Raw genomic sequence first — 26,188 nt, forward strand, 5'->3', positions numbered from 1 at the left:
TTGAGTGTATTTCAAAAAGTTCATGGAAAATTAAATTGAAAGATAGTGTGAATATCTCCATGAACGTTTTAAAGACCCCCTCATATCTAAGCACTGATAGAATTATTTTTAATATTCAATTAAAACTTGCCTCCTTAGATTCAGAAAGCCAGTGAAGTCCAAGCAAAATAAATAAAATAAATCCATACTTATAATATCTTCTCTTACGTAAAAATTTCTTTACTTTAGGCAAGGGCACAAAAAAACCCTGAATCAATGAAGAAGAGAAGCACACACACGTGCTAGGCAGGGATAACGTGGAATGTATTGGACATCTAATTTTGATTTGCTCAAAATCTTCTCTGTGCTTTTACTAAAAGAATCCCAATTTTTTCTTGCAATACCATCCCTCCACCTCAATGAACATGCCTCTCAGGTGACCCAAGCTTAAATAGTTTATTGTCTTAAATAGTTGTAGCTACATTACCGGCAGCTATACTTTGAAGATACTACCTGCTACCTAGATTATTGAAACTGTACTGGTTCTTGTCTATAAAACCTGATTGTTCAGCTTTTTGATTCTGTGACCAGGCTTATTGTTGCTTACAATCAAGGAATGCCTCATAATATACTCACTTTGAGGAAACTGGGTATATTTTATAAGTGCAGAGAGTGCCCAAAAAACAAAACAATACTGTATTTCACAAAAAGATGGAAGCAGAGCATGCAGTCTCAACAGACTGTAGACAACACTAACTTAAGGAAACCTGTAACTTTCCATTTCAATAAGGAGATTTCTTGCCAGTGACAAGCCATAAAACAAAATTTATTGCCAACCTATAAAAACAAAAACCTATAAAGGGAGAACTTAACTCACTAGAACTGTAGTGAACTGCCTGAGGTCACTCACTGTTATGTACCCAGAACACTTGAAATCTATTACAACTCTTTCATCCAATCATTTCATTAACATAATATAGTTCTGCTAATTGTCAGGTCTTCATCTTTATCCTAGATTATTTACAATTTGAAAAGCATCACTTTTTTTACCCGAATAAAAATTTCCAATTCAGTTTTTCTTCTTTTCTCAATTTTCTCTGCCTCGATTTGGCAAGTATGACAAATATACAGATGGTTGACAGCTGGTCCTCCTCCATACCTAAAGCATGAAGAATTTAAGAATTAAGATTATCACAATTTTAAAGAAAGATGACATTCAAGAAATTGGTTTCTAACGTTTTAGTCATTGCTAAATCCCCAATTAACAATAAATCTCATAGGAAAATTTTTTTTAAAAAAAGCATTTTAGAGTCTAAAGGAGAATTCTCACAGTAATGAAAAAAATCCTATAAGGACTTGATTTTTACGTTTATTAGGAGCAATGACTTTATCAGTTTATTGCCTAACCTGTTTTACCTATATTTTCAACTTTTCCTTATAGTTACTTCTGCTATAAAATGTTAGAGGAAATAAAAGAGGTGGCTTTCAAAAATGGCATACAATATATAAATCTTAGTTATGCATACACAGTCCTAGTCAAGTTTTAATTAGATGAAGGCTTCCCCTGGCCTCTAAGAAAGCAGCGTTCATGGCATAATGAATTACTTTTAATATTTAACTAAGGAAAACATACTTAGTAGGAAAATTACTGTGCAAAATGCTTTAAAATAAAATTTAAAACTTCAAAATTTAAGAGTAAGAATATTCAATCACGGGAGTATATACACATGTAAAATTTCAGTGTTGGGAATATACAAAATCTTTTAAATAAGGCACTTAAAGTTAAGTATCACAGCATACCCTTACCAACAGATAATCAGAACACAAAAATGAGAATTAAGTATCTAGGCTAGGGCCATACTAGTTCCATGTCTTCTTACTCACTCTTCATTACAATAAATGAAGGAAAAGAGATATTTTACATACGCAACATACAGCATAAGGAGCATCTGTGAAAAACTGCCAATCCCCTTTTAACCAGTTCAAGTGATTTTCACCAAACTATAATCATGTGGCGCTTAGTGATGTGGAAAGATCCTGAGAAACCCATAGTTAGGGGATTTCATCATTGTGTGAGCATCATAGTTTGTATTTACACAAACCTACACAGTATAGCCTCCTACACACTTAGGCTATATAGTATTGCCATTATGATTTTATGGGTCCAATGTGGTATATGTAATCTATTGCTAACCAAAATGTTTTTATGTGGCACATGTATGTTCTCTGATCTAAAGAACAAACCTGCTATATAGATTATCCCAAATGTTCTGAGGAAGCATCAAAACCAGGTCTTCAATATAACCAGCTTTTCGTGGAGGAACACCTACAAAAATTTTAGACAGGTATCATTCTTTAATCCTTTCATATTACTTTCAAAGGTTATTCACGACTAAGGAACTGGCCAATCATTAGTCTTAAAACCCATCCTCCCAAAAAGGGAAGTATAAAGCATTTTTGGTGATTATGTTTTCTAATGATAAACATATACCTTGAAATTCACAGACAAGTATTTTCTAAAATTTAGGTTTCTAAATCCAACATATCATCATCCCTTGTGGTTTCACAAAAACATAATTTAACAAGGATACTAAGTCTCCAACAGTGAAGGTTAATCAGAGTGTCACATGGAGGTCCTACTTATTGTAGCAACAAACACTAACATAGCCAATCACAAAGCTGTAAATATACTTAACGAATAAATATATGAGATGCTTTTTTTTTCATTAAATCCCAAATGCATTTCCATACTCAGGAAAAGAGACAGCTATTCATTTAGACAAAAGGGTCAAGAACCACGATATAGTTGGTAGCTGAAATCACTAGCACAGGAATGCCTCTCAGCTAAGAAAAATTATGTATAATAGAAGAGCTCCCTGTACTGTAAGTAGCTATTTGTGTATCTGACTCTACCATGAAATTAGAGCTTTGATTCTTACCTCCATGAATACAGAGAAAGTCATTATTTGAAATAGGGCCAGGTTCAGCAAAAGTCTTAAATTTATTTAGCCACTGTCGAGAAATGTAAAACTGAAGGAGGCTTGGTTCCATTATGTTCAACAAATTTGATATCCTTCGCCTCTCTTTTTGTGCCTCTTCACTGCTCTTCCTATTAAGGAAAACGATTATTTAAATTCAATATGCATCTTACTATATTAGACTTAGCATACATTAATACTGTGGGTCCTATTAAGTACTGGAAATTTCAAAAGAAATATACTTTGTATCACCCTTCCCCCGACCCAGCAAAACATTTTACATCCCTAGGTACAATACTATAACCTACCTACTGGCATCCATATAACTACTGGTACACAGTAAGTATTCAAATGTTAATAAGATCAACTAAATAATCTGTTTTCTTGTTTCAGTAGCTAGCATTTTCTTTTATAAGACACTGAAAAATACCAAAAACTTTTACAGTAATGCCTCCATTATTAGATATTTTAGGAGAAAATTAAATTCCTACCATCAAAAAAATCAATCCTTCTAAAACAAAAGCTATCCCTTTTCCCTTAGTAAATTTAACATTTCCTGAACATTTAACATTTTCTGAAATTTAACATTTCCTGATTATTCTGCATACAACTTTTAATTTTACTCTAATAACCCCAAAGAGTGAGATTTTTTTTCATTTTTGTAAGAAGTTTATCTGCGAGAGTTACTTCCATTACCTATAGAAAAGAACATAAGCTTCTGCATTTTGTACAGTAGATTCTGAAACTTCAGTTACACTCTGATCATCAAATTCATACCAGAGATTATTTAAATTGTTTCGGCAGTAGGCTATATAGTGTCCACCTAAATTTAAGGGGGGAAAAAAATCATTACAGTAATACAAAATTAACACAAGAATGGAAGATAAACTTTTGCATCCCAAGAGCCTAACACAGCAGCTCATATTTTTTTCAATATGGATCTGCACCACCACCACTTGAGGAAATGAAAAACAGAAAATGTAATCTTAAAAAACCCAGTGTAAAAATGATCATGTTAAAGTCCTTATTTAACTTTACACAATTTAATTTCCAATATTCCAAACATCATAGTAAAAAATATTCAATTTTCTAAAATTATCTGACATGTTTTTAATAACCAGCCATAAAATCTGTTTTTTAAATATTTTTTCTTTTGGTCAAATCAGGCCTTTATTTAAGGGATCAGTTCAGCTGTTTTATTTTTTTAAATCTAAGAACAAAAGTCAAAACTGCATACTTACTACTTGCTGTTCCATGATGACAAATGACTGACAGAAGATCATATGTCACAATTTGAGCTGGACTATCCTTAGCAAGAAATGGCTGAAGATCCAGGCCTTCTAATGGAAATGAAACGTGGGTACTGATTTTGGTGGAAAACATTAGTTCATGTCTGAATCTTTTAAGGTGGATGCATAGAATCTATAAAAGAATAAAATTCAAAATCCTAATTTATCATTACAAAAGACCAAAGGCATTCCAAGCGGTAAAATGTAGTACACTAAGATTTTTATTCCACAGGCAAGAAATTGAGGTGCTCAATCAAATTGAAATTACACAGTAAGGTACAGTTATTCAAAATTTTATTTAGTTTCATATAGTAGATAAAGGAGTCTATTAGGTATTCACATTGAATTAAGTGTCAAGGTTACACATTAACCTGCCATTATAACCTGATTCCAGAGATGTTAAAAATGAGGGAATGGTGAAACATGGTACTTCTAGTTCAATGCTATTTTTCTTTTTTTTTTTTGTCTTTTTCGTGACCAGTACTCAGCCAGTGAGTGCACCGGCCATTCCTATATAGGATCCGAACCCGCGGCAGGAGCGTTGCCGCGCTCCCAGCGCCGCACTCTCCCAAATGCACCACAGGCTCGGCCCTCAATGCTATTTTTCTAATTTTACACTTTATAACTGCAAGACCCTACAATATTTGATTAAACCATGTTCAACATAGCACTCTGTTAAGGGCACCTCTGGGATTTAACACAATATCTTAAAAATAAATAATCCTAATAAGGCAAGCATAACAACCGGTCAATAGAACCACTTCATTCTTCTACCATGCTAAGAGAATTTATTACTACACTGGCTTTTACATTAATGCTTTATGTTTCTACCATACCAAATAGAGTTAAAATAAAGATCATACCTCAGGAAACTTTTGTACTTTACAAAACTTTACTCCATTCCTCAACCTAAGAGGAGGAATCAGAAAATCAATGAATCTACAAAAGATTTACTATATTTAAATATACAGCAAAAATCTTTTAGAAAATGCAGGAAAAAAAATGCAGAGACAAAGGTATCAAAAAAAAAAAATCAGACTAGAAATACTTCACTATTGAATTATGTTACATATATATACACTACCCTAATAATCAAAACACTGGAGTCCCTTATTGTGAAAATAATTTAAACTGAGACAAACAGAAATTTAGAGAGTTGTGTTATTCTTTGAGGAAAATTTTTTTAAAAACTGTGCTACTGTCTATAGTCTGGGTATCCCTTTATAAGATGCAGGTATTAAGTAAAACTGGATAAAGCAAAACCCCAATTTTATAAAATTTGTAATTCGGGTCAATATATTAAAATCTTTATTCTTAAATGTGAAAAAAACTTAAGATAAAGAATGGCTATTATTAATAATCTACATTAATATGCACTTGACAAATCTCTACTTCAGATTTGGGGGTAGATGCAAGGTTCTTTTCCATCTTTACTATTTTCTTTTTCCTAGCATGCTTTGCTTTAAAGGAAGGATCCCTCTCCAGGCAATCTTCCTTTTCAGCTGTCAGCTAGACTTGAAGGACAAACTGATAAAAACTTTGTGAAAGTACAAGGCAGCTTTTTCACATTTATTGACCAAGTAGTATACCATTCTATTCTGTCATGAAAATGACCAACAACTGCAGGTCAATGTTTCCCTGGGGTTACTGCCAAAAGCCAGAAGTCTGTATTGATTCTAGATCTTATTAGTAGACCATTATTTTTCTATTACAGAGATTCAGGAAAAGTTTCCAGTTCACTCTACCTCAAAATAGTTGTCTTCATCCAGTCTCCATTTTTTTCTGACTTACCACCAGAAAGCATTAAAGTCTGAATTTATTACAGGATAGAAAAAGGAAGCTGGTAGTAGACAGAAACAAAATCAGACTTTAATTATCCTTCAAGTCTGCTACCATAACAGCAGACAACATCAAAATTGGTATAATCTTTCTGAATTTTATGCAGTTTTGAAACTATGTACCTTCCACAGTTCCTGAATCTAGCCTGTTTAAATGGTAATCCAGAAGAGAATATTGCTTTATTTTGGAAAATGCAAAATCACATACTAATTTCATGCCTCAAAATACACACTTTCTTTAACACCTTAGATAAGCTTATTAAATTTGTTAAATTTTTATCTCAAATTTGTTTTACAGAACAACTTTATTAATAGTAGGACAAAGCATTCTGGTCTGTATTTTTCTAAATATAGTGGCAAATTTAGCTCTATATGCCCAAATCAAATAACCAAGAAAAATACACAATATGCAATTAAAAGCACTGTCCACATGACTTACTTTTTGCATTTTTCACAACTGTACATATTATCACCTACAAATAAAACAGATTTGGTCATTTCTTTCAAATTAACAGCAAATTATTTTCTTTTGGTTCTCCAATTCTTTGACTGTGCCACATGCTACCTCAGCACACTACAACAAGGTCTACTTTTCTTAGTCTCTGTTCATGAATCAATTCATGACGCTTAACTTACCTAAAACACTCCTCTACTCCTCTCAACCTTAAAGGCCTACCTCAAATAACATCCTTTCCATTTATTTACTCAAAAAAACTTACTGATTGCCAGCAAGCTGTTGCATTCACAAAAATAGTGAAGGACCTTAAATGATATTGAGGAGTTTACAAACAATCCCAGATACATAAATAAGTCCATTATCTTGGTTGAGTTTTCCCTTCTTTAAATAAAGAACAGCTTTAAGACACAACACATATCATACTATTTTGTACTACAGGAATTTGTATAAATTCCTTCAGGATATGATTTTTCTTGTTACATTTATATTACCATACTAGTAGATACTAGTTCTATGCCAATATGGCAAGTACCATTTAAGCTGCCTAAAACTTAGCTTTTATAATATATTTTATGTTTAGTCTCAGTAGTATTTTAGAGTCACCTACAACAATTTTGCCACAGATATTATCATATTTCTTACCTTTTAGTTCATCCCTGGCGAAGAAGGCAGCAAGACAATCTTGCAACGTTACTACTGGACCCCAAAACCAGCTAGGGACACATGAGACAACAAACCTGAAACATCATTGATAGGAAAAAAAGGAAGTGTTCTGCCAGTACAGCAGAAACAGCAGTTTTAACAAATCAATTAATACAAAGAAAATACATACCTCTTCACATATTCCACGAAAAAAGCTATCCACCCTTGTGGAGCATATGCTTCACCACATGATCCTGCTTTGACTATAGAAGTTGGATGACTTGATGAATGCAGCTTAGCAAGGTCTTCCTTGCCAGGAATTGGCAAGGACAGATCTTGAAAGGTCTCGAGGGTTACAGACACCTAAAATTGTTTTATGTTTTAAAAACGGGATGAAAATAATCCAGCACAAACATTTACAAGGTTAGATTTTAGACTCCAAAGATCAAAGGAAGTAATAATAAGCAAAAACAAACAAAAAAGATCAAACCGCTTTTATAGTAATAACAGCAAAAAACACTTACTCTGTACCAGGTACTGTTCCAAATTTAATTTGCACTTAAACCCTACGCAGTAGCTAGTAGCATCCCCATTACAGTCACAGACGTTGTGATATTGAGAAGTACTCCAAACCCAACCATTGTAGCTTCAGGTCCAAACTCTTAAGCTCTTCTGTATTTATTTTTAGAAACTAACCTTTGATGATAGTTTAAAAATGTTTTTTAAAAAAGGGATACCAAATCTGGCATCTAATTTTAATAGCTGAAAACATTTCTGGATAATTCCACTTACATATTTGGTGCCAAAATAAACTACTTTAAAATTACCCAATCGAAAGCCCTTAGATTTGACTTAAGATACTAAAATAATAATTGGAAACTAAGTTTTGTTTTGCAGATATTATTTAAAATTTATTAATTATATTCCTCATTACAAACCATTTTTAAGCTCAAAGAAACTTTGAGGGATTTAGAGGTATTATTAAAGAACTCATGCTAATTTTAATTTATGCCCTTCTTACTGTCCATGAATCTGATACTACCTTTATTATCTGAGCTCCAATTTTAACATGGGAAAATATTTACAAGCCATAAGTATAACCAAATGTAAAGGCTATATGCGTAACCTTTTGCCTGTGAACAGTAACAGTTTCCCAGCACACTAATTTCATAAATCTTCAGAGAATATACATGTGTTACTACCTTTTGTTGCTAAGCAACTTCTCACCTTTATATGTAACCAAAATAGATGAAGAAATTAGTAATTTCTCCTATTAATGCATGCCTGTCCAATGATGGCTCAAGTCCCATCCTTTAAAAGAGATGTGTGGGCTGGCTAGTTAGCTCAGTTGGTTAGAGTGTGGTGCTGATAGCACCAAGGCCCAGAATTTGATCCCTGTACCAGCCAGCCACCCAAAATAATAATAATAATAATAATAATAATAAAATTTAAAAACACATGGGATGTTGCTGTTACTTCCTAAAAAGTAAATTCAACTCCTAGAATCAATTTATATTGATGCAAACACAAGAAATGCATGTATGATCATCACTAGCAAGGGAAAGAAATTAAACTTTTCATACCATTTTGTCAGGTTTTTTTAAAGAAGCATTTGACAGAAATTTTTTTTGTGTTATAATTACTTCATACTCACCCTGTCACAAGTCAGACACTGCACTGAACTAATGATTGTTCCATCAAATATGTCTGAAATAACACTTCTGTACTTCTTGTGCTGTTTTTTTCTCTTTGGAGATGGAGATTGAGCTAGGATTGAAAAACAAGTATAAAACATTTAAAATAAAAATCACAGTAGTTCCTTTAACATTTTTCTCTACAATCTTTAACAGTAAAAATTACAATGCTGAAGGGAAATTTTCAAAAATACCCTTTAAGAGCATTACTTTAAAATAAAACAAAAAAAGAGAAACCAATCAGCTGGTTTTTAATAAAAGTATACATGATCCTTGGCCAACAGTAGTGTGCACATACAGGAAAATGAAAAATCCTGAATTAGCATAATATTCAGGTCATTTTTTTCCATATGTAAAATGAAGAGTTTAGCCTCATGAATGGCATGTTTACTTTTGTTCTGCAGGTTAAAGCAAGAGGGAAAGAGGTTAGAATGTAGGGAGAAAAGCTAAAGATGAAATAGAAGGGATTCAGTCTTCCCAGCTTGACTTCAGAGTAATTCTGCTTTTACTTATTCTTGGTGTTTCCAAGTAAGTCTTTATTTATTTATTTATTTATTTATTTATAAAAGATGACCGGTAAGGGGATCTTAACCCTTGACTTGGTGTTGTCAGCACCACGCTCAGCCAGTGAGCGAACCGGCCATCCGTATATGGGATCCGAACCCGGGGCCTTGGCGCTATCAGCACCGCACTCTACCGAGTGAGCCACGGGCCGGCCCAGTAAGCCTTTATTTGAAGAAACCATTACATAATTAAGTTTTGAGAGTTCTTTATATTTTTCTGGATACAAATCTTTTCTAAGCTATGTGATTTGCAAATATTTCCTCCCAAACTCATCTTTTCATTCTCTTAACAATGTCCTTTGCTAAGAAAAATAAATTTTTTTTTCTTTTATGGATCATGCTCTTTGCCTAACCCAAGATCATGAATATTTTCTCCTATGTTTTCTTCTAAGAGTTTTATAGTTTTACATTTTATAATACTGAAACTTTCATATGTAGTTAGTGGGAATGCAAAGTGGTACAGAGACTCTGGAAAATAGTCTGGCAGTTCCATACAATGTTAATCATAAAACAAAAAGAAAACCCAGTAATCCCATTTCTAGGTATTTATCCTGGGCAAGTGAAAACTTACGATCATACCAAAATCTGTACACAAATGTTCATAGCAGCATTACTTATAGTTGTCAAAAACCGGAAACAATTCAAAAGTCTCTCAATGAGTGAATGAATAAACAGTGGTATTGTCATACAATAAAATACTACTCAGTAATAAAAAGGAACTATTCTCACATGAAATAATGTGACTGAATCTCAAATGCATTATGCTAAGTGAAAGAAACCTGTTTCAAGAGACTACATACTATATGAATCCATTTATATGACATTCTGGGAAAGGCAAAACAAGAATACAGGATCAACAGTGCCAGGGATTAGGGGTAGGAGAGATGGTCTGATTACAAAGTAGTATGAGGGAATTCTTTCGGGTGTTAAAACTGTTCTGTATTCTGTTTGTGGTGGTGGTAATAAGAATCTATGTATGTGTTAAAACTCATAAAACTAGGCCGGCCCGTGGCTCACTCGGTAGAGTGCGGTGCTGATAACACCAAGGCCACGGGTTCGGATCCTATATAGGGATGGCCGGTTTGCTCACTGGCTGAGCGTGGTGCTGACAACACCAAGCCAAGGGTTGAGATCCCCTTATCGGTCATCTTTTTTAAAAAAAAAAAAAAAAAAAAAAGGGTTTTCAAGATGGCGGCGGCTGCGGCGGCTGGCGCGGAGTAGCTGAGGTGGAAAAGGTGGCCACTGGGCCTCAGGCAGCCGGGAAACTTGTGGACCTTCCTCTGCCATCTCTTAAGGGAGGACTGCTGCTGCTGGCCGGTCGTGGGGGCTGACCGCCACTTTACCCCCGGCAGGAAAGGCTGCCTCATTTACAAGCAACAGCTTTGAAGTGTGGAGCAGGAAAAGAACTGTTTCTTAGCTGCAAAAGCGAGTATCGAAACAGGGAACACAGCGCCAGGGCTGCTGTGGATGCAGACAGGACCCCGGAGGCCGGGGCCGCGCTGAAGGCGGCCAGCTGCCCTATTCAGGATTCGAGGTTTCAGGCCGGCATTAAAGAAGAATCCTGGGAGCGCCCGAGCCGCGCCGCGACTGAACAGCCCGAGGCGGCAGCGGCCGAGAACTGGGAAAGGCGGCAAACCAGAAACAGAGCGAGCGCCCGACCTGGCACAGCACTGTGAGTGACCCCTGGCACAGCTCTGTTCGGGGGGTGGATGCCCACGTGGCTCCCGCCTGCACCACCAGGCCACTCACTGCCCCGGTGCTGCCTCCATTTTCCCAGGTGCGGGCAGCTCCGCCCTGCTCGGCCATCACTGAGCCCTCCCACTTGCTTGGCCTGGCGCGGGGCTTTCCGGAGCCTGCAGACCGGCCTCTGCTCCCACTCCCTCCGCGGTTCTCTGGCGGGGCTGGCAGTGGGGGGCATCCCCGGCCAGTGTTGGGAGGGCAAGGAAGTACGGGTGGGCCGACTGTCACTCCACCACATCCTGGACTCCGGCCCCAGGTAAACTCCCTGTTCCTGGGAGGCAGATACCATCTCTGCGGCCACCAGTTTGGAAAAAAGCCTAACGAATTTCTGGTTGGGAATAGTGTGGTAGGAGAGTTCCCAGGCCCGCTTGAACCTGCCAGAGACCAGGCTGCAGGTGGGCGCTAGACTCGGTTTATACTGGGGGGATACAAAGGTGAACAAGACCCGAGAAAGATCTACATAGTGCTACAAAGGCACCCAGAGAGACCGGTCGTCTGTGCCTAGCAGAAACCTGGTAGACTTCCTGGGCGAGGCGGTGCCGAGCAGGGTCTTGAAGGCCCAGCTGATAGACGAGGGGTGCAGAAGACACGCCCCAGCCCAGCACAGTGCGCACAGAGTGGGGAGACGTGCGGCCAGGGAGGCGGAGACTCGACAGAAACCACACACCCGGTGGGGTCGCCACTGCACAATCTAACAGCCTGGGCCAGAGCACACGGAACAGGGAGAAGTCCTGCACAGGAAGTGAAAGCTCAACAGAGATCACACACCCTGTGGTACGTGATCCACCAGCCCAGCAGAGTCCAAGCTGACCAGAAAGGTGGCTCCCCGGAGAAGCCCAAGACCCAAGGCAACCACACACACAAGGCACTAGAGGCCAACCGAGCAGTCACGGAGGGAGCCATACGAAATTGGCAACCACAGCAACATCCTAGTTAGTCATTAGTCTCAAACCAGTGGACTGTGAAACCCCCTGCCACAATGAATAAACACCAAAAAAAAGATACCAGAAATACAAAAAATCAAGAAAGTACACCAGCAAAAGTTAATAAATCTCAAACTCTAGATCCTATAGAACAAGAAGCCCTTGAAATAACTGATAAGGAATTTCGAGTGATAATTCTAAGGAAACTGAATGAGATACAAGAAAACTCAGCTAGACATCATGATGAAATGATGAAAAGTATACAGGATCTGAAAGAGGAAATGTACAAGGAAATCAATGTCCTGAAAAAAAATGTAGCAGAACTTGCTGAACTGAAGAAGTTATTCAACGAAATAAAAAACACAACGGAGAGTTTAACCAGCAGGCTTGTCGAAGTTGAAGAGAGAACCTCTGAACTTGAAGATGGGCTGTTATGAAATAACACAAGCAGACAAAAAGAAAGAAAAAAGAATCAAGGACATTGAAGAAAATCTGAGAGAGATATCAGACAACCATAAGCGCTCAAATATCCGAGTCATGGGTATTCCAGAAGGGGAGGAAAATGGAGATTCCATTGAAAACATATTCAACAACATAGTGGCAGAAAACTTCCCAGGTATAGGAAAAATCACAGATCTTCAGATCCAGGAAGCTCAACGATCTCCAAATGTATTCAACCCAAAAAGACCTTCTCCAAAACATGTCATAGTCAAATTGGCAAAACTCAGCGACAAAGAGAGAATCTTAAAAGCTGCAAGAGAGAAGCGTCAAATCACCTATAAGGGAGCCCCAATCAGGTTAACATCAGACTTTTCATCACAAACCCTAAAAGCTAGAAAGGAATGGGATGATATTTTCAAAATACTAAAAGACAAAGATTGCCAGCCAAGAATACTCTACCCTGCAAGGCTATCCTTCCGAAATGAGGGGCAAATAGTATATTTCTCAGACAAACAAAAACTGCGGGAGTTCACTACCACACGACCACCCTTACAAGAAATCCTCAAGGGAGTACTGGGTTTGGTTCCTGAAAAATAACTACCACTGCCATAAAAACCCAAGAAAAATCTAAACCCGCTAGTATAATAAAAATGGCATTCATGAAAACAAGCTAATAAAAAAAAAAAAAAAAACTCATAAAACTACACCAAGAAAAAGTGAGTTCAATTGTATGTAAATTTTTAAAGTACCACGCACACAAAAATGTTTAAATTATGGTTGTGTAAAATCATGCTGTCAATTTTAAAGGATCAAATAACATTTCATCTTTAACACTTTAACTTATCAAATACCAAAATCAGCATTTTAATCTAACACCCAAAGCAAAGGAACTTGATCAAGGGAAACTTTTTACCTTTTTTGTGTGTGGGTGTCAATCCTGGCCACAAATTGCCTGACTTAGGAGGGCTTGATGATAAACGTGGATTAACACCTTCATTTGATGGAAGGTTCTGTGGTGCAGACAGGTCATTCAAATGTCCATCAGTGATATATTCTGTAATATTTAATATCTGTATTATTACCTTAAATAGTAAAATTATTCCACTTGTCCAATAATGTTAATTCATTTAAAGGTTTTTTAATTCGATATTTTGAACAATTCATATTAACAAATGTGAGGTAAAGTATTTGATAGACAAAGTAGCTTGCTAATAAAATAACATTGACTTCCCACCTAGGAATCCAATCAATGTTTATAATACAGTACTGTTGTAGGAAATTCAGAAAGTGAGCAGTGAAAATACAAAGCCAAAGAACTTATTTGTCCAAATGTAGTATTAAAAAAATACTCAAGACTGTTTTTAAAAAGTTTTAAGACCATGTGGGAGAAAAAGAGTTTATTCTCTCAAACTAACACAGTAATTAAAATCAGATAAGAAATCTAGGCAGAAAGTAATCATTAGTTATTTTATACCTCTGTGATAAAAGAAAACACACCCCTTCATCAGGAAAGGATCTTTTTAAGAATTAAATTATAAGATGAATTAAGAAACTTTCAGGTCCATGAGAGCTATTTTGATAGTTTGTTGTTGGAGTTTTAGAGCCTAACACGTATTCCAGGACATGGGACTGTGCTCAACGAGTATTTAAGTGAAGAAAAGAGAACTGTTCATAAAAGACCCTGAAACAGAATGTCTCCAGGGATTTTTCCAAATAATGCAAAATAATTTTCATATAGGCATTTCTTAATATCTCAGCCATGACTAAATCAGAATAAATATTGGGGGTAAAAACTCTAGGACTTTCTGAAGGGAATCAAATTAATGTGGTCTAGATAAGGGGTTGGCAAATTTTTCCTGAAAAGGGCCAGATTGTAAATATTCTAGGTTTTGCATATGGTCTTTGTTACATTTTTTCATCAAGGCTTTAAAACACCTAAAAGCTCAGACCCTTGATTTTGGTCATCACCTAGTTACTATGTATAAGTACCTGTTACAGAGCAATAAGGATCAGAATGTCCCTTAATTGGACTTAATTGGGCTTTTGACATGGAAGGGCTGAACAGCAGTCAAGACTGTCCAATACTGACATGGTCAGAATAATTAAAGAGCCTAACATTCCTAGTTTTCCTTACTAGAAAGCATCTGTGCATTGTACACAGGTGAAACATGAGTCTTACTATGGTTAAGAAAATATTCCTCCTTAAGAAGAAATTTTGGATTTGCTCAAATACCTAAATTGTTTAGTAGCTCTCACTTTTTAGTAATTATAGAAGATAAACTTTTTATGTTACTTGTCTGCCACTTATTTTAGGATCACAAAATTTGAACCTCTGATGGTCTAATTTTACGTGCTTTCGAGAACTAAATACCACATTAAGCCAAGATGAGAGATAAATGTAATATGCAAAGCAATTTAACTCAATTATCTTTCATTTGGCCACTCGCACTTTCTCAAAGGAACACTAATATTATGGCATAATCTATCATAACAGAGTTCATCATATTTAATTAAACTCCTACAGTAAAACATATCTGATATGATTCCAATGATAGCAATCTAAATCTAATAGTGTATATAATTAGAAAATTGCAATCTGGTTTTGCTTTTTCCCAGGATCTCAGTAGAATTTGCTTAAACATAAAAGGGAAAATTCTGAGGAGTCCAATATTCTAGATTACTACATAACCATAAGAAAGACTTCTGAATTTCTTTATAATGAAATGACCCATAAAATTCCTCTTATCCTCTGGTTCTACAATTTTGTGACTTTAATACTCACATGAAAAAATTGCTAAACTATAACTCTACTAATTAGAAATCCCAAAAGTAATAATTGTTTTAAGCACCCATTGTCTACAATGGAAATACTATCATTTTCGTGATCAATTGTCACCTGAAGCTCTGCTGTGAATTTGCACTTTGACAGTTTCCTGGTTGTTCAAGTCGACTATTTCAGACACAGAGTCTCTATCTTTTTCTAATTCTCCTTCAGAATTTACTTTATTAATTTTATTGCATATCTTCTCTTTTTGCCAATCTTTTGACATTTCTGAATTGTTTTCATCATCCTGAATTAACATTGTTGTTTCATTATTATCTTCAGAAAAGCCTCTAGAGCTATTTTCATTCTCTGCTTTATCACTGCTGCTACAAGATTCACAGGACTGAAAATCTACATCTGACTGGCTCTTGTCTTCTTCCATGGTCTCCTCAGTGGTTATGGCTTGAGGATCTTCCTCTACTTCCATGACCTGTTCTTTCAATTCTTCATGAAGCAGATCCATCAAACATCGAAGGAATTCTTGAGCATCCTAATATACGAGCAACATAATGTTACCACTTCATTATACATGTATGCAGAAACTTAAAGGAAATTATACAAAATGTGGTTATCAACTGATTTATAAACATGCATAGTTATACTGAGGAAATACCGGTTTGTAGAACATAAGGCACAAAAGGGATGGGATGCCCTAAGTTCTAAAATGTTATGTAAATAAAAGTTGTAATAAACTGAATACGATCTGGAGGTCAGCTTTCAGTATTGCTGCTATTAATAAATTGGATGAATAAGACAGAGAAAATAAGGATTACTTTCTCATGTGGCAATTAGAATTCAGAGAAATGTCCGAAATTCAAATATTTTATAATTTTGGATTAAATTAAACTGGAACTCAAAGAAAACTCCTTGATCAACCTAGAATGCTTACTGAAAATACAAATTCTTGGGTCCCAACTCACACCACTAAATCACAATCTTTGGAGATCCAGGAATCTGCACGGGAAGAAATGAATAGAAAATATGTACAGGTTGAGAATCCCTTATCTGAAGTGCTTGGGACGAGAAGTGTTTCAGCTTTTGGATTTTTTCGGATTTTGGAATATATGCATTATATGGTTGAGCATCCCTAATCTGAAAATCCAAACTCTGACATGCTCCAAAACTTGAAACTTTTTCAGCGCCCACTTCACACTCAAAGGAAATGCTCACTGGAGCATTTTGGATTTCAGATTTTTGGATTAGGGATGCTCAACCAGTAATGGTTTGAAAAAAAGCAGAAAATGTGAAGACCAGGTATTAATATTAAAAGATATTATATAAAACTACAATAATTGATACTACCATGTGTTATTAATTTAAAAAAAGACAGGTCAATGAAATGAATTAGAAAGCCCATAAATAGACCCTATCATATATTAAGAAAGCATGAAACAACTAACAAAGAAGAAATTTTTAAATCAAACAGAAAGAGAATTGTTAACATTCGTACAGTTTGTTACAATTTCTGAGCTATTTGTGGAAAAATAAAAATGAAATTTGAATCACTGTAAAATGAAATAAAAGCCAGATGTATTGACAAGTTAAATGCAAAAAATAAAAGCATAAAATGTAGAAAATATAGCTGAAAATTTATGTAATGTTGGTATGTGAAACTTGAAGCTAAACGCATGAAAAGAAATATACTGACATATTTACCCATCCCTAAATTTAAAAGTTTCTAGAAAAATATACATAATAAAACTAAAAGAAAGTTGGAAAAATATAAACATGATAAAGGGTTACTATTCTTGGTTGATACACAAGGTGTGATGACCCAAAAAGATACATGGACAAATAAAAAAGCATTATGAATGAAAGCAACAGACTAACCTGCTGAGAATATCCCCGAAATGTTGGATTTACAGTTTTAATTCCTTGAAACAGATTAGTAGGTACAACAGATCCTGGCCTGAGGAAGAAAACATTTTTATAGAGAAATTTTAGTGATTTTTAATTTTTTATTTTATAAATTAACAACCAAGAATTCAAAGTGTTATTAAATAAACTGAAAAATATTTGTTTCAGAAAATCATTCAAAACTGCCTGGTATTACGTTTCATAGGCTCATCAAAACATCTTATGACTAATATTTTAAGCGATATTTTATTGCCATCTTTCCCCAAGTAAATGATCGTGCTCCACTGTACAATTTTTCAAAAATGCAATTTCCTGCACAGTTCTAAAATGAAATTAAAATAATAATTTTATATAGCAAACAATTATTATCCTAATGCCATACTACAGAATAAACATAAGCAAGAAATCATTCATGTAGGTATCTATGATCTGGTTCTAGCAATTGCAAGAATACCTACTCCTGCATTAAAACTCAAACTTTTCAGTGATAGCAGCTTTAGTAGTTCAACACTATATCACCAGTCCAGATACTTCCAAACTTCTTAGACACCTTCATTTGGATGTTCAGTTTCAAACATAACATGCCTGGGCCAAGCCCATGGCACACTCGGAAGAGTGCGGCGCTGGGAACGCAGCGACGCTCCCCCCGCGGGTTCGGATCCTATATAGGAATGGCCGGTGCACTCACTGGCTGAGTAACCGGTCACGAAAAAAGACAAAAAAACAAACAAATAAAAAAAATAACATGCCTAAAACTGAACTCTCTCAAATCTGTCTTTTCCACTTTTTTAAGGTTCTATAAATAGAACTGTATCTTTTAATATTTATAATATTCATTTTAAAATATAATAAATGATAAGTATATTAAATACATACATACCTGCTTTTATGCCACAGTTCCGTCATTAGTTTGAGATAACTTTTACAAATGGCTGGTTTCTTATCTGTTCGAGCTAGTCCTCCACAATCAAGAAAAAACTGTGTCAGAGGTGGGCTAATTTAAGACAGAGAAAAATGTTACAGTGGAATCAAATCTTAATCCTGATTAATTTCTAGTCATTCAATGAATTGACAGCACATATATGCCTGTATCTATTTCTTAGCTCTCTTTTACAGCTTCTTATTCATTTCTTCATATTCTCCCCCCCCCCACCCCCCCCGGCAGCTGGCCAGTGCAGGGATTGAACCTAGGACCTTAGTGTTATCAGTACTATGGTCCAACCAACTGAGCTAATCAGCCAGCCACATTTTTTCATATTCCTAAAGAGCTCAGCCTATTTGAATCAGATTTGGCCCCACCATATTAGAGTCCACCAGATCTAGTTAACACCTTTCTGTTCCCTCTCAGTAACATTTGTCACAGGTGCCTACCCCCTCATTCTTGAATGAACCTTCTCTTGACCACTGTAATGTACTTTTCTACTTTTCCTCTTTACCTCTCTAGCAACTTCTTTTCCCTCTTTATTGCTTCCTGCTCTTAGACATCTAAATATAAGGGACCCTCAGGACTTGATCCCATGACTTTTCATCTCTTCCCTATATAATCCCTGGGTGATCTTAAATTTTCATCCTTATGCCAATAATGGCCAAAATTTAAATTAAGTCAACTATCTCATCTAAACTCTAGATTTTTATCAAATGTCCAAACTGATGTCTGTCGTGGCATTTCAAATTTAACATGCTCAAAATTTAACTTTTGAGAGAACCTGCTCTTTCGTCTAGGCTTCTACATTCTAGTATGCAGTATTGATTTCTGTTGGTGGTTCAAGTTAACAATTTATGAGGCAGTGTAATCTTTATGAGCTTGATCAGCTTGAGGGAATCTTTGTGAATCTATTCAGTTATCGGGAACTGAGTGGGCAAAGGACCAAATCCTGGCCTGCAATAAACTGACCATGCTGTGAAGGCAACTGGATAGCCACTAAACTATCTCTGCAACATTGTAACATTATTGTCTACATCCTTTCCAATGAAATCAAAGAAGTTGCAAAGTAAATTTTTGGAAGGAGTATTGTGTAGTAATTAACAATAAAGGATCTAGAGCAACAAATATACACATAAAAATCTTAGATTCAGAATTCTGCTCAAGTATTTACTAGCTAGTAACCTTGACAAAGTTACTTAAACTTCTGTGTCTAATTTTCTGATGTGCAACATCAATCTAGAGTTCTTTCATAATATGATTACATTATTAAACTTTGAATCTCCTCCCTTTCTCCACTTACTGTATCTATAACCTATTAACCAATCATTCTCCCAGAAATGTTTATCTCCAATTCTTCCACTCCTTTCCCACCACTCTAGAAGGTGCAAGCCACCACCATTTCTTGCTTAAATTACTACAATAGTCTCCTAGCTGGTCTTCCAAATTCCATACCCCTCCCCCTCAAACCCACTGTCCACAGGGCAACCACAGTGATCTTTTTAAGATGTAAATAGGATTATTTAGCTACCTTGTTGTAAAAACACTTCGATGGTGTCAGTACACTGAGAACAAAGACTTAAATCCTTAATGTGGCCTACACGACCTGGATCCATGTCATTCACCCCATGATTACTATACTCCTATCATATGATTTTCTTCTAGTTCCTCAAAAGTGTCAAGCTCTTTCCCACACCAAAGCTGCTTACAAAGTGTTGATCTTTCTGCTTGGAATGTTCCTCCCACCCTTTCACACAACCAGCTCATACTCATTCTTCAAGTTTCAGATTAAATGTTACTTCTTCAAAGAGGTGTTCTCTGATCACTTATGAAAAATTTGGTTCTCTTTATTTCACAGGGTTATGAAACATAAAACAATTGAAAGTAAGGTTTTTATACAGAGTTATGACTAAAACTGAGATTATTGGGGAAAGAAATATGCATATGTTCAGTCTCCAAAGACTGCTCTGACATTCAATGCAGTAGAAAAAGTAATGTCAAAGTCAATGGTTTCTGAATTCCGGTCCTAACTCAATGCATCTCAACTTCAGTGTATTACCTGCCACATCTACTTTGTAGAGCTATAATTGAGAAAAAAACCTGAATGCTTTATTAGAGGCTTTCCACTTAGAGAAAAATATAAAATATTTTCATAAGACCTCTGAACTGAAAGTAATCTGAGGAATTATTTCAAGAGCCTCATTTTCTAGATGTAAAAAACAACTTGCTCAGAGATACACAACTACCTAGGGTCTAAGTCAGGACCAGCAGTCTTAGGAAACTACAGGCATACACAGAGTGACCCCATTGGGACAATAATGAAATATGTCCCAACCCAGATTCTTGCCTACTCTACCTTGGGAGTTAGTCAGCTACTACAGTATTATGGTATTTTGCTCAAAAAGTGACTTTAAAAAACTTTACAAACAAAACACAAAATTAATTTCTCTACTTACCAATTAGAAAGAGCCTGCAAAGCTGCGTTCATATAACAAGTATTCCCAATATTTTTCAAACCTGTAAGACCTATTCAGAAAAAATATAAATTAAGTCACCATTCAGTAACACAAAAATGTGTGGGTTTTTACTGAGTACTATGGTTCCCAAACTACATTAAGAACCATGGAAACACAAAACAGCAATTTGAACAACTCAGAGAGGACACACTTTTGGAAACCTTACAATCATGAAATTTTTAATTGGTGCATTAGTTAGGATTAGTTAGTTCAGCCTCTGAAATTTGCACAGGAAGAGTAGCTTTTCCCCCTGTCCTTTAACTAATAGACTTTTTTTTTTTTTGGTGGCTGGCCAGTACAGGGAGGAGAGACATTCAAAGAGCACTAGTTGACTTATATTACAACCAAAGTTTAATTATTATGAGAACAGTTGAATGACAAGGCAAAAAATATTCATTTTAATGTATTATATTGAAAACAGTATTTACTAGGCCAAACCATAGGCAATTGCTGACAACCTACAAAAATTCAACATACAAAAATGGCAATTTCACATGGCTCAAGCTAATACAATAAAGCCATTGGACAATTTTTATCTCTTCCACATATGTTCAACTTCACTTTCATCAGTTTTCTCCATTATTAAAAGATGATATAACAAATACTTCAAAAATAAAATTATAAATGCTATTTAGATTTGGAGCAAAACAAAGGAAATTTAAACTTCTAACAATCTCTTAAGACATGCCTGAATTAACACTTGTTGATAAGCACTTGATAAAATTAATACTATGGGCTAAATTAAAGGGCTAAAACAGGAAAATATATACTATCGCTAATATTATTAAATATGTTAATACCTACCCACCAAGCCCTATCACTGACAGATAAGAATAGAAAAATTGGTTAAGAACCACTGTTCCAACAGATCCCAAAAGGCAAGTTAAGCAAAAATGGTCATAAGTCTCAACTGCAAGAATAATTAGAAACCCAGCTTTGGTAAAGTAATACCAGAAAAACTCAAAATTTGCTTTTTTTGCAAACCCAATTTTACTAGGCCAAATTTTAGAGTTCTTGTAATTATCTTGAGTACCTTTCACCTTCAGATTTTGAAATCTTCACACTATATAGTTTCCTAAAGAAACAGGCAGAGCCACAGAAAGGAGGAATGTTATAAAGGAAAATTATTTTACCTCTTGCCTTAAGTTCATCTTCTTCTTCCACTTCTATATCCAGATCATCAAATACAGCAACCAGAGGAGTTTTTAATGTTGTATTACTAGGTATTTTAAAATCCTTAAAACAAAAAGATAGAACAATTGAACAAATCTTTTCATCCTAACACATCAACTTATCTGTAGACTTCTACACTCTCCTCATACTTATTACTATACTTACTTTCACCCTTTTATTCATATTAAATAGTTCAAAAACATTTAAAATGGCAATTAAAATACTCTAATATTAATTTCCAAGAATTGACTTAACTCAGAGGTTGGAACTGGTGATCTGTTGGCCAAATGCTAGTCCACACTGTTAAAACAAAAAAACAAAACTGTGCGCTAAAGTTTTTAAAAATCTGGTGAACACACATAAAAATCAGAATTTGTGAATTCTCTTACAGTATTAGAATATCGAAGTCCATTGAACCCATTCCACAACAATGAGATAGAGAAGGAAACTGAATAGCATGCTTTTAGCATGTACTCTGGTTCTCCAACTTTTTTTTTTTTCCCTGGGAGAAAATACCAGAACGACAATGGTTCTACAACTTACTATATAGCCTTATTCTACCTCTACATTGCAGGTGGAATAAGCCTATATGCACTTTTACCCACTCACTTTATAAATTTACTTCCCTGGCATCTGTAGATACTGGACATTTGAGTAGGTCCCATATTCTCACTTTTTCTTTAAAAAAATAAAATAGTTATTATTTTTATAAAGATGTTACATGATCATTACAAAATATTTAAATGCAGACAAGTACAGAAGCTTAAAAAAAAATCTTACAACCTAGAAAAAATTTCTATTTGAAAAATCTTACTAATGACATTTGCATGGTTTCTAATATTTTGCTGTTTTACAAATGATACTGTAGTAAACTGGGTTCAACAGCCAATAAATTTTGTACTTCTAAATAAATCTATTAAGAAAAAGTTATTCATGTAATTTCTTCAACAGAGAAATCAGGAAGTCACATGAAATTTAGTTCATGCCTTTTATTTGTTAATATTTGTAAGTCACCAGAAAAGTATTTACAAGCCAACAGAAAAGTATCAGTGTTGCTAGTCTATCAAATTCATTAGAGTTTGCAATCATAATCTATTCTGGAAGAAATAGTAACAGCTTATTTAACTTACTTTTCTTAATAAGTGATGCTGGTAATTTTGCCCTGAAAGATTGTTATGAGTTCCTTAAGTGATTAAACTGTTAGTCAAAACATCACACTTTTGTTAATAATGTAAGAGAATTCAAGAAAACTATTGTTTTCACATTGTCAGGACTTTCAAAAAAGATCAAACATATTTGTGAATGATAAATAGATATCGGTGAAAGAAACAGTAATGATGAAGATTAACTAGAGTCATTCAACTGTGAAATTGGAAATGTAACAAATATTACTCATCCAAAATCTTGCCATCTTAAGTTATATGTGAGGCAAACAAATTTATTATCACAAATGTCTACCATCAGAATGGGATACAAAGACACAGCAGAAAAATCTGAGAGTTGGTATCAAAGAACAAGTATAAAAATACAGTGTGATTTCCATAATACACACAAGGGAAAAAACTGGCTGTTAATCAAATCTGATCAAATTCTGATCAAATGATAATCAGGTAAGTTAGAGAAGCCAACTATTCTAATTTCCTCATTTCCCTTTTCCTGTTTTTATATGACTGGAAAATTCTGAAAATTAAGTGATCAATCTTTACAAGCCTGTACATGTTTTTTAGGTATCTTGATCCTTTAACCAAAGATTGATGCTAAGCTTTAATATATTCTATCCGGTTTTCAATAATTAGTAAAATGCTCACGGCAATACAAATGGGAGCTGAGAAGGCAGGTAATAGGGGCAAGGGAGCTAACTCAGTACCTGCCAACCCATATCAAAGAATGGCCTACCACCTTTCCTAGAATCAGATTTGCTAGAAAAAGTTAAATACTACTTCAATCAATTTTTTTTAAGCTTTTAAAATTCATTAGATGCATTTGCATCTTCGGACAGGTGGGCTTCAATCTCACCTTAATCTATCACTATATGCTATGCAAAAACAAGGAAGAGCACAAGTGCCTCATCTGAGGGGGAAAAAAGGCACATTACAAAAATTATTAAAATATAGGTTTGGCGGAATTTCTTTTTAAATTTCAATTATATGACAAATACAGAAATTATTACCTGAGTGTCTGTATCATAACTAAATGAATTTATATTACCTGGACATTGTTTTCTTGTATTTGGTGAGGTTGTCTTACATGAGGCAATGAAGGCTGAGTTCCTAATTTCCTATCCAAAAACACTTCTTTGCTGCAAGCATAACACCATACTCGAAGAGTGGTAAGGTTCACAGTTAGAAAATGCTTTGTCTCCTGTATAATTTCACAGGAGAGGGAGAAGAGAAACCAACATTAGATATACTTAAAAATACTTATTCGAAAGATCATAGAAGATAAACTTCTGGCCTTTGATGAATAACACTATACTAAAAAAGCTAATCTTGAGCACAGAAAAAACATTGCTTAGATAAACTTCTGAAGTACAATGAGTAGTAACAATATCTACGCATACTCTAGAAGTTATTCTATCATCCTTTCCCACTGCCACTATTCATTATACAAAGATAAATGCAAGAGTATAGGACTGTTTTGCAGTTAGCAAATAAGTATAAGAAAATAAGTGATAATAGCAAGTAACTGTTCTAAGAAACCACAATGGTAAAAGAATACAAATAATATGAGTGAAAGCATAGGTCAAGCAACAGGGAATATATGATTTTGAATAGATAAAAGTACAGCCTTTCTCAAAGTTCTGCAAGAGAAGTCCTACAGAAAATGATCTGAGTGATTAATTTCTCAATTCTCCCAAGGATCATACATATCAAGTACCATTCTAAATGCACAGAAGAGAAGTAAATTATACACAATGATGCCTTAGAGCCTTGGGTCTCTGAGCTTAATTATAGTTTTGGAGAACCCTGCTTGAGAACAGTTGGTGTTGTAGAGATTTCAATGTGCATCTTAAGATACAGTTAATTTGAGAAACTTACAGTTTAGAATAGGAACTCTACCTAATACTATAAAAGAGCCATGCCAGAGTTACATAGGAAGCACCAAACAACCAGTGCAAAGCAGAAAGCGGATTCCAGTTAGAATAATGTGCAGGAAAAGGTTATATGAGATGAGTTAAGAAGTTAGCCAAGCAATGTTATAAACCTAAGCATCCACTGACTTCAACCTCCATAATCTCCTAATAGTCCAACTATCAGCTCCACACATCTGGATGTATACTTCTTAAATCAGTACTATATTACAATCTTATTCTAATATTGATCTTTTCAGCAATTTCCATCCCCCAACCCACCACTTTTCACAGACAATATAAGTGAAGTTTTAATTAACTCTTATAAAAAAACACCAAATTCTGAATTTGCAAATTGAGTTAATAATGTTATGTTTAGGCTCTCTTTTTAAAAAAATTTTGCATTAAAATTTTTTTATATACATACCTGAGAATGTATGGTGCTATGATCTACTTGTGATTCACCACAGCCGACATATGAACACTTATTCTATAAATAATTACATGAAAAGGAAAATAAGATACTTTATAACATATAAATTTATAATAGCATTACAATTACATTTAAAATTAAATTTTGATTACACGTTTTAACTCAATGACATTCCATAGTCAGTTAATTAAACCAAAAGGTACAAGGCACAAAATAAAATCAGAACATATGTTTTTAAACTAATTGGGCTGGCTGGTTAGCTCAGTTGGTTTGAACATGGCCTTGTAACACCAAGGTTAAGGGTTTGGTTTCCCATACCAGCCAGCCGCCAAAAACAAATAAACAAAATGAAACTAAAATCTATGTCACCTCCAATAAAAGGCAAGCATAAAATATGTCAGAGCGGTTTACTAAAAGCTCTGCGAAAGCACTATAAGTTAAAATACTACCAGAGTTTGAAGTTTAGTTTTTTATTATCAATAATTATCTTTTAGAAGTACGTTCATTTCTTTTTTTTTTTTTTTTTTTTTTTTTTTTTTTTGTCTTTTTCGTGACCAGCACTCAGCCAGTGAGCGCACTGGCCATTCCTATGTGGGATCCGAACCTGCGGCAGGAGAGTCGCCGCGCTCCCAGCGCAGCACTCTACCAAGTGCGCCACGGGCTCGGCCCAGAAGTACGTTCATTTCTGAAAAATCATTTTAAATGTCAAAATTATTTAGATCTAAATTTATAATATCAAGCTTTTCAGGAAAAAAACATATACATACCTCTAGGCATGCCCAAAGATTTGGCCCTCTGACCTTACAATCCTGACAAGTACCCTATAAAAAGAAATGAAAAACAAAACAT

At 35.1% G+C, this 26,188-nt stretch overlaps 1 protein-coding gene across 6 annotated transcripts in view; it reads right to left on the reverse strand.

Annotated features, from left to right (window-relative positions):
- USP33 (ubiquitin specific peptidase 33) overlaps positions 1-26,188 on the reverse strand; it is a 54,958-nt gene that overhangs the window by 9,698 nt on the left and 19,072 nt on the right. For 3 of the 6 annotated variants that reach the window (XM_063103615.1, XM_063103612.1, XM_063103611.1), the window contains exons 3-21: positions 26,107-26,160; positions 25,334-25,396; positions 24,045-24,197; positions 21,797-21,899; positions 20,604-20,673; positions 18,106-18,219; positions 17,199-17,277; positions 15,441-15,858; positions 13,458-13,598; positions 8,838-8,950; positions 7,374-7,546; positions 7,184-7,278; positions 6,524-6,557; positions 5,110-5,155; positions 4,199-4,379; positions 3,654-3,780; positions 2,919-3,088; positions 2,224-2,305; positions 1,030-1,138 (exon numbers count right to left, since the gene is read on the reverse strand). In XM_063103615.1, the coding sequence (XP_062959685.1) occupies positions 1,030-1,138; positions 2,224-2,305; positions 2,919-3,088; positions 3,654-3,780; positions 4,199-4,379; positions 5,110-5,155; positions 6,524-6,557; positions 7,184-7,278; positions 7,374-7,546; positions 8,838-8,950; positions 13,458-13,598; positions 15,441-15,858; positions 17,199-17,277; positions 18,106-18,219; positions 20,604-20,673; positions 21,797-21,899; positions 24,045-24,197; positions 25,334-25,396; positions 26,107-26,160 (2,325 nt within the window). The remainder of the gene's footprint in view (positions 1-1,029; positions 1,139-2,223; positions 2,306-2,918; positions 3,089-3,653; positions 3,781-4,198; positions 4,380-5,109; positions 5,156-6,523; positions 6,558-7,183; positions 7,279-7,373; positions 7,547-8,837; positions 8,951-13,457; positions 13,599-15,440; positions 15,859-17,198; positions 17,278-18,105; positions 18,220-20,603; positions 20,674-21,796; positions 21,900-24,044; positions 24,198-25,333; positions 25,397-26,106; positions 26,161-26,188) is intronic. The other 3 variants (XM_063103613.1, XM_063103609.1, XM_063103610.1) reach the window with 3 other exon arrangements.

This window comes from Cynocephalus volans, chromosome 8 (assembly GCF_027409185.1).
Source record: "Cynocephalus volans isolate mCynVol1 chromosome 8, mCynVol1.pri, whole genome shotgun sequence".
NCBI classification, from domain to species: domain Eukaryota; kingdom Metazoa; phylum Chordata; class Mammalia; order Dermoptera; family Cynocephalidae; genus Cynocephalus; species Cynocephalus volans.